This window comes from Pelophylax lessonae, assembly GCF_965119305.1.
Source record: "Pelophylax lessonae genome assembly, chromosome: 13".
Taxonomy (NCBI): Eukaryota; Metazoa; Chordata; class Amphibia; order Anura; family Ranidae; genus Pelophylax; species Pelophylax lessonae.
In genome coordinates, this window is record NC_138780.1 from 145,971,908 (window position 1) to 145,984,014 (window position 12,107).

The window sequence follows — 12,107 nt, forward strand, 5'->3', positions numbered from 1 at the left end:
TCAAAAGCAAAATGCTATGTGTGGTGGAAAACTAACACTGTACATCACCCTGAAGACACCACCCCCACTGTGAAACATGGTGGAGGCAGCATCATGTTGTGGGGATGCTTTTCTTCAGCAGGGACAGGGAAGTTGGTCAGAGTTGATAGGAAGATGGATGGAGCCAAATACCAGGCAATCTTAGAAGAAAACCTGTTAGAGTCTGCAAAAGAATTGAAACTGGGGCAGAGGTTCACCTTTCAGGAGGACAACGACCTAAACATACAGCCAAAGCTACAATGGGATGGTTTAGATCAAAGCATATTCATGTCCCATATTCATGTCCTGGAATGACCCAAAGTCCAGACCTAAATCCAATTGAGAATCTGTGACAAGACTTGAAAATTATTGTTCACAGATGCTCTCCATCCAATCTGACAGAGCTTAAACTATTTTGCAAAGAAGAATGGGCAAAAAATGCACTCTCTATATGTGCAAAGCTGATAGAGACATACCCAAAAAGACCTGTAATTGCAGCAAATGGTGGATCTACAAAGTATTAACCCGGGGGGCAGAATACAAATGCAGGCCACACTTTTCACACATTTATTTGAAAAAAAAAAAAAAAATGAATATAATTTCCCTTCCACTTCACAAGAATGTGCCACTTTGTGTTGGTCCATCACATAAAATCCCAATAAAATACATTTACGTTTTTTGGTTGTAACATGACAAAATGTGGAAAATTTCAAGGGGTGCGAATACTTTTTCAAGGCACTGTAAGGGTACTTGTCACCTGACTACACACAGACCAGGCATTGGTTTCTGGTCCCCATGACAGCAATTGGGGAAGAGAAGGGCTCCAAATGATTAGTGTGCTTAATTTTACTAAAATTCAAGGACACTGGCTAGAAGGGTAAGAAATTACCTACATGGCTTTTTGAAAATTGTGCTCAGAGTGAGGTTTTAAATTATCTTACGCATGCAACCTCCTCCAAGACTACTGGTGCACTTTAAAGAGCCAGAAAACTCCTATTTATGATGACAATATTATTCAAGGCTGAAAAGGTTGGTGCAGGGTGAACTTTTTTTATGGCACAGAAGTTGTTCACCTAATTGTTGCCTTAAACAAAAACTACGACCCTTGCATTGGGTCCCCCTTCACGTTAAGCGTTAAATGATCATTTTATCTAGAGATGGAGGCAAAGGCAGCTATGGTTACCCTATTTCTCACTCCTCTGGCAGCCAGTGCTCTCCTCTGCTCTCCAGCTCTCTGTAATTTGGGTGGGTCCTTGCACACATCGCAGGTTTGCTGGTCCTCCATTGTACCTGGTGATGTTGGAATGCATGCAACCTACAAAGGAATGCAACTTCAGGGGACCAGGCATTCAACATGGAGGAAGTCTGTGGTAGTGAGTAATAAGTGTAGCTGCTTATTCCTCTGCTTCTAGATAAAAAGAACATTTAACGTGTGCAGAGGAGGTTTTTTTCTTAACCTGGAGTTCAACTTTAAAGCAAACTTGTTGCTTTACCTTGTCTGGACTAAGCACAGGTTTGCTTTTATGCCCAATCAGATGCTATCTTTCAATTTTTGTAGCAGCACTGGAAAGATGAAAGAGAGTATTGGATGTCTCTGGGAGATGTCTGTCAGATACATGTGTGAATGAGGACCAAGAGAATGTCTGTCTATAAAAGCTATTGAGTTTCAGGCCATGGAGGGGCCACATCGATCTCCAAGTTCAGGCACTTTCATGCAGTATTCTAAATTTACCTCTACGTGTATAAATCTGTCAGAGGGTGAAATGCACATAAATATGTGAAAGATTATCCAGGTTCATGTAACGTACTAAACTGTAAATACTTCTATTATACCGGTGTGCGAAAAACCTAGGTCTTCTCAGGATTTTACAGTAATATGAGGTTGGAATGATCTAAGAAAAGAAGGGCTGTAATGCATCCTGTTGTGTTTTTCCTTTCATCTGACAAATAGCACTAGGTAGTAACACCTCACATTGAGAAAATATAATAAAACAAATTTATATCGATCAGGCAGCCATTAGCTAGAAGGATGTTGCTGAATTATTGAATTATGCTTAAATTTCTCTTTCTTGTTAGATATAATAAGCGTGAAGAAGACTTTCCATCTCTGAGAGACTACAATGATTTTTTGGAAGAAATTGAAGAAATAGGTAGGTGTGTTGTAGACTAAAAAAAATATATATATTTCTACTAGCTTTTACTAAACCTCACCCAAAACAGTTTTTTCCATTTTGGGTGATCAGAAAGAGACTAAACCCTCTGTTGGGTTTGGACTGGTGACAGCAGCATTGGCGTAACGCATTTACTTCTTGAGCTTTCCTTAGAAATATGTGGTGAAGTCCTAAAATGTAATGGTCCTCCAAAGCCATGCCATGAAATATCTAAATCTGACTGCTTACAGAGAGCTTGATATCTATATATCCCTACCCCAGTTTTATAGAGCAGCTCTTTTGTACAACCATTAAAGCCCAATTGTAGTCAAATGAGAAAAAAAATTAATGCAGTTCGATATTCCTTAACCCCTTGCCTACCAAGGTACACTTATAAATGTCCTGACATTTGCGTCTGCTGCAGCCGTGAGCATAGGGTTTTTTTTTTTTTTTTTCAGCCAGCAATCAGATGGCACCTGCAGTAGTTCCCAGGTTCTCCCATTTTTTTTCAGGGAGCCTGGAACTGTGGTAAAATGCTACAGAGTGAAGGGGAGGAGGAATTTGGGGGAACATGGTTACATAGGTTGAAAAAAGTCCAAGTTCAACCCCCTAAAAAAACAACATACAATCCCATATACACAATCCTATACCCACAGTTGATTCAGAGGAAGGCGAAAAACCCCAGCAAAGCATGATCCAATTTGCTGAAAAAATTCCTTTCTGATCCCATGAGTATCGCTGTGAGCTTCGGAGTGAGAGCAAAAATTCTAGGACCATAAATTATGGTTAACTCTAAACTGATAACCTGTAAAGTCTATTAAAGTGTTGCCTTTGGTTAATTTTGGGTACCCTAGTTTTTTTACGCATTCAGGGGCACACGCAATTTTAAGGCTTGATACTGTATGTTAGGTATCTAATTACTTGACGCAACCTCCTCCTCTTCTTCTTTTTTTATTCTACCAAAAAATGGGTATTCTAGGTTTTCACTAAAACATATTTTTTCCTCAAAATATGTACTTGATAAACAGTTGAGCAAATATTGTGTGATAAAAGAAAAAAAACATTTCAAGTGCTTTCATTCTACAGGATCTCTGCTTTGAGAAAATATATACAGTAATTGTTAGGCTCCATTCACATATATGCGCGATTTTACAGTGACTCATCGGGCTACAATTGTGGCAAAATCGCACCGTGTTTGAGGTACCACTGCAAGTCACGGGAATTGCACGAGCGTCCCGCGACTTGCAATGGTCCTGGATCGTGGGCAGAATCGTGGCAATTCTGCCTGCGATTCGAACCGCCTATATGCGAATGGAGCCTCAGTGAGGACATTTTTTAACAATAAAAATGCAGATATTGACCGCTTTAGGTTTGCCCTTTAGCAGTTTTTCTGCTACAGGGCAGCACCTGTGTGGCTGATCACGTATATGTACGTTATCCGACATTTCTGGGTAGGGGGTGCATAGTGCAAGGTATTCGATGTCCTCCGCCACCCACTGATGTTCGGGCAGAGACATGGAATGTAAACAAGGCAGATCGCTGTTCTGACAGGAGGAAAGGGGTGGAGTTTGTGTCCATGTAAAGCAGGGAATAAATTCCAGTTAATCCTTTGATTGTCCCTGATGTTAAGCCCTTCCCAGCCAGTGTCATAAGTACATTGAACGTGCAAATTTTTTATCACTGTATTAGTGTCACTGGTCCCCAAAAAGTCCCAGTTGGTGTCAGAATGTCTGCAGCAATATCTCAGTACTGCTATAAGTCGCTGATCGCCGTCATCACTAGTAAAAAAAAAAATGAATAAAAATATCCCATAGTTTGTAAGCGCTATAAAATTTGCTCAAACCAATTATGTGCTTATTGGGGTTTTTTTTTTTTTTTACCAAAAGTATGTAGTAAATACATATTGGCCTAAATTTATGAAGATTTTTTTTTAGATTTTTTTTTTTTTATTATTAGATAGGATTTATGTAGGAAAGTAAAACATATTTTATATTTATTTCAAAATTGTCGGCCTTTTTTTGTTTATAGCGCAAAAAATTCAGAGGCGATCAAATAACCACCAAAAGAAAGCTCTATTTGTGGGGAAAAAAGGACATTATTTATTTTTTTTTTTTGGGTACAGCATTGCATGACCACGCAATTGTCATTTAAATGAATGCAGTACCACAAAAAATGGCCTGGTCATGAAGGGGGGTAAATCTTCTGGAGGTCAAGTGGTTAACATGTGTCTGTGCTTGTGTGTAAATATGTGTATGAAAAATAGGTACACTTTCATTTTTATTAAACACTTCAGCTCCGGAAGGTTTACCCGTCTTCATGATCAGGCCATTTTTTTGCTTTACGGCACTCTGTTACTTTAACTGACAATTGCGCAGTTGTGCGACGCTGTACCCAAATAAAATTGATGTTCATTTTTTTCCCACAAGTAGAGCTTAATTTTGGTGGTATTTGATCACCTCCTGTGGTTTTTCATTTTTTGTGCTATAAACAAAAAATGACAATTTAGAAAAATAAAAACAAAACCTTTTTTACTTTCTTCTATAAAACACGGGTCGCCAACCACCAGGCTGTGGCCCAGTACCGGGCCATGGCCTCTCTGCAGCCGGGCCGCGTGTGCGGGTAGTCGGATGAGAGTGCAGAGAGAAGACCATCTCTCACTGCCCGCCCTGCATCACAGATGTTCCGCCCTCACTGTGCAGCTGCAGGCAGCAGAGAAATTACATCACCTCTCACTGCCAGCCCTCTCTCTGGGACCCAGCCAATACTTAAGTGCTGCATCTGGTGGCAAGTGACAATCTGCATCTGGTGGCAGGCGACGTGACATGCTGCATCTGGTGGCAGGTGACGTGGCCAGTGACAAGCTTCATCTGGTGGCAGGCGACGTGACAAGCTGCATCTGGTGGCAGTTGACGTGGCCAGTGACAAGCTGCATCTGGGGGCAGGCGACGTGGCCAGTGACAAGCTGCATCTGGGGGCAGGCGACGTGGCCAGTGACAAGCTGCGTCTGGTGGCAGGCGACCTGGCAAGTGACAAGCTGCATCTTGTGGCAGGCGACCTGGCAAGTGACAAGCTGCATCTGGTGGCAGGGGACGTGACATGCTGCATCTGGTGGCAGGTGATGTGGCCAGTGACAAGCTGCATCTGGTGGCAGGCGACGTGACAAGCTGCATCTGGTGGCAGTTGACGTGGCCAGTGACAAGCTGCATCTGGGGGCAGGCGACGTGGCCAGTGACAAGCTGCATCTGGGGGCAGGCGATGTGGCCAGTGACAAGCTGCATCTGGTGGCAGGCGACATGGCAAGTGACAAGCTGCATCTTGTGGCAGGCGACCTGGCAAGTGACAAGCTGCATCTGGTGGCAGGCGACATGGAAAGTGACAAGCTACATCTGGGGGCGGGTAATGTGGCCAGTGACAAACTGCATCTGGGGGCGGGTGATGTGGCCAGTGACAAGCTGCATCTGGTGACACGCGACATGGCAAGTGACAAGCTGCATCTGGTGACACACGACATGGCAAGTGACAAGCTGCATCTGGGGGCAGGCGACGTGGCCAGTGACAAGCTGCATCTGGGGGCAGGCGACGTGGCCAGTGACAAGCTGCATCTGGGGGCAGGCGATCTGGCCAGTGACAAGCTGCGTCTGGTGGCAGGCGACATGGCAAGTGACAAGCTGCATCTTGTGGCAGGCGACCTGGCAAGTGACAAGCTGCATCTGGTGGCAGGCGACATGGAAAGTGACAAGCTACATCTGGGGGCGGGTAATGTGGCCAGTGACAAACTGCATCTGGGGGCGGGTGATGTGGCCAGTGACAAGCTGCATCTGGTGACACGCGACATGGCAAGTGACAAGCTGCATCTGGGGGCAGGCGACGTGGCAAGTGACGTGGCAAGTGACAAGTTACATCTGGTGGCAGGCGATGTGGCAAGCTGCATCTGGTGGCAGGTGATGTGACAAGCTGCATCTGATGGCAGGGGATGTGACAAGCTGCATCTAGGCGGCACTGTTGGGCAATAATGGGCACTGATGGGCGGCACTGATGGGTCCTTTTCCTGTCTGCAAGCATGTGCGCGGGATAAGTTCGCTCACGAAGAATGCAAGGGGGAGGAGGCTGTGTCGTCATCTAAAATGTCTGATAATGCATCTAGCATAAGGCAACGCTTAGGAAGAGGGTACATAGTGCTACAAAAAAAAAAAGAAAAGAAAATAAAATAAAAAATTAAAAAGTGAGAAGACTTCTCTAAAAAAAAAAAAAAAAAAACGTGACGTAAACATTCCTCAACTTAGTTTCCTGTAATCTCCTGTAAATGTGTGGGCAGTATACAGACTTGAAAAAAGGTAAGGCCAGAGTGAGCAGAGGGATAACCTCCATCCCTGCAGTGGTTCCCATTCATTATTCAATTAAAAAGCTGGGACTGTTTGTGGGTTTTGCTGTATCAATAATGGTGCTTCCAGACAACACAACAGTGGAATCTGAGACTATTGGATTATACTGCTGCCTTTAGGAGGACATTGGCAAACAAGATCACTGTTTGCCATCCAAGTATAAAACTCTGTCTCGTCCAGTGGTCGGACCGGCTTCGGGGCTGTCCTGTTTGGGTACAGACGGACAATGCTACCGCGGTGGCTTACTTCAACCACCAAGGGGGCACCAGGAGTGCCCGGGCGGCCCGGGAGGTGACCGACATTTTGTCTTGGGCCGAGACTCATGTCCCGGCGTTCTCAGTAGTTCACATTCCGGGTGTGGAGAATTGGCAGGCCGACTATCTGAGCCGCCAGACCCTGGACCAGGGGGAATGTTCCCTACACCCGGAGGTCTTTCAACTGCTGTGTGCGAAGTGGGGATCCCCGGACGTGGATCTGTTCGCGTCTTGACTGAACCACAAAGTGGTAAGGTTCGTGGCAAGAACGCGCGATCCTCTGGCAGACGCCTCGGACGCGTTGGTAGCCCCTTGGCATCAGTATCGTCTGATGTATGCCTTTCCTCCGATTCAGTTGCTGTCCAGGTTCCTCCGCAGGTTAGCCTCAGAACCGCACCTGGTGATTCTGGTGGCGCCGGACTGATCACGTCGGTCCTGGTACGCCGACTTTCACCTGGCAGTGGCGCCCCCGTGGCGGCTGCCAATGCGGGAAGATCTCCTGTCACAGGGTCCGATCTTCCATCCTGCTTTACAGTCGCTGGCTTTGACAACCTGGCTGTTGAGACCCAGGTCCTGAGGGATAGAGGTCTCTCCCCTGAGGTTATCCCTACCCTTGTCAAGGTTAGGAAAACTTCCTCTGGTAAGATCTATTACCGTCCCTGGAAGGCTTATTTCGCCTGGTGTGAGTCCAGGGGGTTCTCCCCTCGCTCATACTCGGTGTCGAGAGTGTTGGCCTTCCTCCAGTCTAGGGTGGACCAGCGCCTGGCGCTGGCCACAATCAAGGGCCAGGTGTCCGCACTGGCTATTCTTTTCCAACGCCCGGTGGCGTCTCATTCCCTGGTTCGCACCTTCATTCAAGGTGTGCGACATTTGGCTCCTCCAAGGAAGGAGCCGTTACCTCCATGGGACTTGAACTTGGTTCTGTCCGTGTTGCAGCGTGCTCCCTTTGAAAAAGTTATGGGAGATATCGCTGCCTCTGCTGTCTAAGAAAGTTGCCTTTTTAGTGGCGATCACTTCGGCTCGCAGAGTGTCGGAACTGGCGGCGTTGTCTTGCCGTTTCCCCGTACTTGGTGATTCACGAGGATAAGGTGGTCTTGTGTCCACATCCCTCCTTTCTTCCTACGGTGATCTCTGAGTTCCACCTTAATGAGGACATTGTCCTGCCTTCGCTTTGTACGAAGCCTAAGCATCCTAGGGAGTTTGCTCTGCATTCCTTAGATGTTGTCAGGGCGATCGGGTTTTACCTGTCGTCTATGGAATCCTTTCGGAAGACGGATTCCCTCTTTGTCCTTCCTGAGGGACCTCGGAAGGGCATGGCTGCGTCTGCAGCGACTATTGCCAAATGGATCAGACAGACCATTGAACAGGCTCATGCTTTGAAGGAACGGGTTCCGTCCTTCCCTGTTAAGGCGCACTCTACCAGATCTGTGAGTGCGTCCTGGGCCTATTGGCATCGTGCCTCGGTGGCCCAGGTGTGCAAGGCTGCGACTTGGTCGTCGGTGCACACTTTTTTTTTCCAAATTCTATAAGGTAGATGTTCTGGCATCAGCTGATGCCTCCTTTGGCCGCAAGGTTCTTAGTGCGGCAGTGCCATGAAGGACCCTTGTTTTTTTATGGGTCCCTGGCTGTTGATATTTGCTTTCCTGGGCTGTTGCACCTGTTGAGCATTGTTTTTCTGTTGCCCAGTAGGTTCTCTTACTGTGCGTGTAAGGTTCCTTTCTCTGATGTGGGTACTGCGTTGCCTTTTCTACGGTTGCGTCTCCCACCCCTCATATCTACACTGCTTTGGGACATCCCAATAGTGATGACTTAGAGGCGGCGGCGACTGTCGGAGGACGTAAGAGAAAACTGAATTTTTGTAAAATCTTACCTGTAAAATTCCTTTCTCTGAGTCCTCCGACAGTCGCCGCCCCGCCCCTCTTTTGGGGTTGTCTTATTACCTACTGCTATGCTACCAAACTGAGTTGGGAGTGGTCACTGCGGGGGGGGGGTATTGCCCTATGGGGACAGCCCCCATGGGTGTGTATATGCAAATGCCTTTGTTCCTTTTGACTGTCTTATGCCTAGCTACTCCTGCGGAGCGGAAGTCAATACCCAATTGTGATGACTTAGAGGCGGCGGTGACTGTCGGAGGACTCAGAGAAAGGAATTTTACAGGTAAGGTTTTACAAAAATTCTGTTTTTTGTACTGCTTGCTGGCCCATTGGGACTCCTATTGATACTTTATACAGTAGGTCCCTGTTTCTGAGGCACACGTCTGAGAGTTACATCATTGTGAGCACAGACTTTGAAGTGGAGATGGTCTCATCACTTATTATTTAATGGCTTTTTGTGACTGTGGAATATATACAGACTAGCAACCTTGTATTAATACTGAACCCTGAAGATTTCCTTGGAAGTAGGCCCCCATTAGGGGGATGAAGACTGCCTGGAATGTGATTTATGTTCACTGGGTTCTGCATGTGGCACTCTCCAGTACTTTGCAACTGTGTTTGTTGGCCACAGAGTGCATTTAGAACCTGCGCTCATGGTAATTCTGGGTCATAGCCCCTCATGGGCTGGGCACACCATTGTTAAAGCTAAGCTCTGGGGAAGTGATACATCAGCAGAGTTGCACAATTACTTTGCCTCTTCACACTTTTCGGCATGTTTAATAGTTGCCCTACTGCACTGCATTGTGTCCTAATGATCCAGCAGGCCTCTCCAGCTCATGTTGCTTTAGCAGCAGCTTAGGGACTGCCTGCAGTATCTTGGATTGGTGTCCCCTGCTTCAATCTACTTACTCCTTGTAATCTTTCCTAACTTTCCCAGGTGTTGCTGTTTCATCTGCTCTGTTCTACAGATGTGCTAGATTTTATTAACAAAATCTCTGTCATAATAGCAGAAGCAGAATGCAGAGGGTCAATAGGAAACATCTACGCCCTCTCTTCCAAAGTTTCGGACACTCTTGCAGGTGGGTCAGCCTCTGTGCAGTCAGCTGTGGATGTTGAGGAGTATCATTAGTGCTTCTTGGATGAGTTTGTGTTTGAGGAAACTCAGTCTTCTGACATAACACCTAGGCTTAAAGATACTATATTGATTTTTGTTGACCTGGTGTGATTATGTTTAAAACTCTAGGAACTTTGTCTTAGACTGCTCCTGTCACCAGTCTGGGTTCTCTTAACTCTGAAAAAAAAGGCCACAAAAGGATATTCCAGTGTTTAGGGATCAAGCTTAGAAGTTTCCCGATATTCTTTCCAAGTCCTATTTCTCCCCCACAGACCCTGCCCTGTAACCTGTTATCGCTGTCATGTCTATTTGCCAGACTTTACAAGTGGGAACTAAGGAAATGTCCAAAGAACCTTAAGTCTTTCATCTTAACCATGCAGTCCTGGAATGTTTGGAGCCTATGGCTACTGCATTGCACAGCTGGGCTCTGAGGGCTTGGTCAGTATTGCCTATCTCCTATTAATGAGTCCCCTGTATATTAATAGGTGATAAATCCTTGGCTAAAATGCAATGTGAAAAATCCTTGCTTTGTATGGCCTTCGATTGGGACAGTCTTTTGTGTGCTTCCCTGGGCAACTTTATAAAGCATGTCACATGTCAGAAAATGTCCTCTTTTACCAAAACAAAAGAAGCCAAAGACCCATACTGGCAAAACTCATTTGCTATTGAAGACAGAAAAATCGTTCCTTTCATTTTCCTCAGGTCTCTAAGTTCAGGCCCAAATTTGGGACCCAGTTCAGTCATAAATCCTGGACTCCGTAATGCTCTGCACTGGATTGATGGAGGAGAGTTGGGTGTTGGGGAGGGGGTGAGGGACAGACAGTGCAATTTTTTTTTTTTCCGCTTAGGCTATATTCTTGTATGACTCCAAAGTCATGCAACTTTCGGGTGCAATTTTGGATGGGTGCGACTTGGATGTGACTTGTCCCTCTGCAAAGTCGGACCCACTATTGCATGTAAAACATTCAGGTATGACTTTCATGCAACTTTTGAGGGTTAACATTGACAACTATGGCCCTCAAGTTGCATTAAAGATGGACCAAAGTAGTGCATGAACTACTTTGGAGTCGCTGAGACTTTGTCACACATATATGAATGGGTATCATTGTAAAACATGGGTTATGACTTGTCATGCGACTTTGGACCTTAGTTGCATGACAAGTCGTACAAGTGTGAATGGGTTGTAATACAGAGAATGCATAAGGTAAAACAAACCTTTAGAGTTTATAACCATTAACCACTTTATTTCAGACTGCTTGTTTCTCGTGTCCTAGTAAAGGCCTTTGTACAGGTTGTTGCTCATATAATTCTACCTGTACAACCACCGGTGACCTCTTGGGATCTTAACCTTGTTCTCTAAGCTCTTTAAAGACCACCCTTTGCACCCATCAGAGATATTCCCTTGTCTACTCTGACTACCCTGTCTGTGTCCTCTCACTCACAAGGTGATGTCTTTCTAGTTGCCATCATTTATGCTAGGCATGTGTCTGAGCCTGCAGCCTAATACTGTAAAGGACCCTTCTGGTTCTCCACAAGGACAAAATTATAAAAGCCTATTAGGTTCCACCTTTTCGAGTCAAGGTGCTCTCTACTATATCAGTGAGTACTTCCTGGGCTTTCTGGCATCGTTATGCATCTGCTTCCCAGATGTGAAAGGCTGCCACATGGTGCTTTGTTCACACGTGCTCTAGGTTTTACTAGTTGGATGTCTGATGCAAGCTTTGGGCATAAGTTTCTTCTGGCAGCTCCCAGTATGTTTTTAATATTATTGTTATTTTTTTGTTTTGTGGGCTGGTTAGCAGCGTTGTTGTTTGCTGTGTTGCCCACACCTCATTTGGACTCCTTTGAGATGGCCCAATGGTCTCAGATTCCACTGGCGAACAAATATAACCTGATTTGTTCTACTGGCTGTACAATCCTTTTCTTGGAGTCTATCAAGGGACATAGTTCCCACCCCACTATGTTTAGGATCTACTCCTAATAGTGATTTCCTAAAAACTGCAATTGCCAGTGTCCAGTTCCTCCTAAATGCGGCAGTATAACCCAACAGTCTCAGATTGCACTGATCCTGTGTCCCTTTAATGAATTCCGAGAAGAGGATTTTACAGTGATTATAAATAATTTTATGACTTACCTTTCCTAATGTTAATGTCACCGATCTTTGCTCCCTTGAAGAGTTATGGAGGATGAAAAATATTCAGCATTTGACTGTTTCTGGTGTGTTGGAAGCCTTGTCCCCCTCTGCGTGATGTGGTTTTACTCACCAGCCCCCTACGCCACTACATCGTAGAGGAGTACATCCTGGGCTTCTGACA

The 12,107-nt window shown here is 45.5% G+C and overlaps 1 protein-coding gene across 1 annotated transcript in view; it reads left to right on the forward strand.

Moving 5' to 3' along the window:
* The window catches only part of MNAT1 (MNAT1 component of CDK activating kinase), a 334,005-nt gene that overhangs the window by 84,540 nt on the left and 237,358 nt on the right, over nt 1-12,107 (forward strand). The window contains exon 3 of the mRNA XM_082242630.1: nt 2,095-2,168. Coding sequence (XP_082098756.1) covers nt 2,095-2,168 — 74 coding nt within the window. The remainder of the gene's footprint in view (nt 1-2,094; nt 2,169-12,107) is intronic.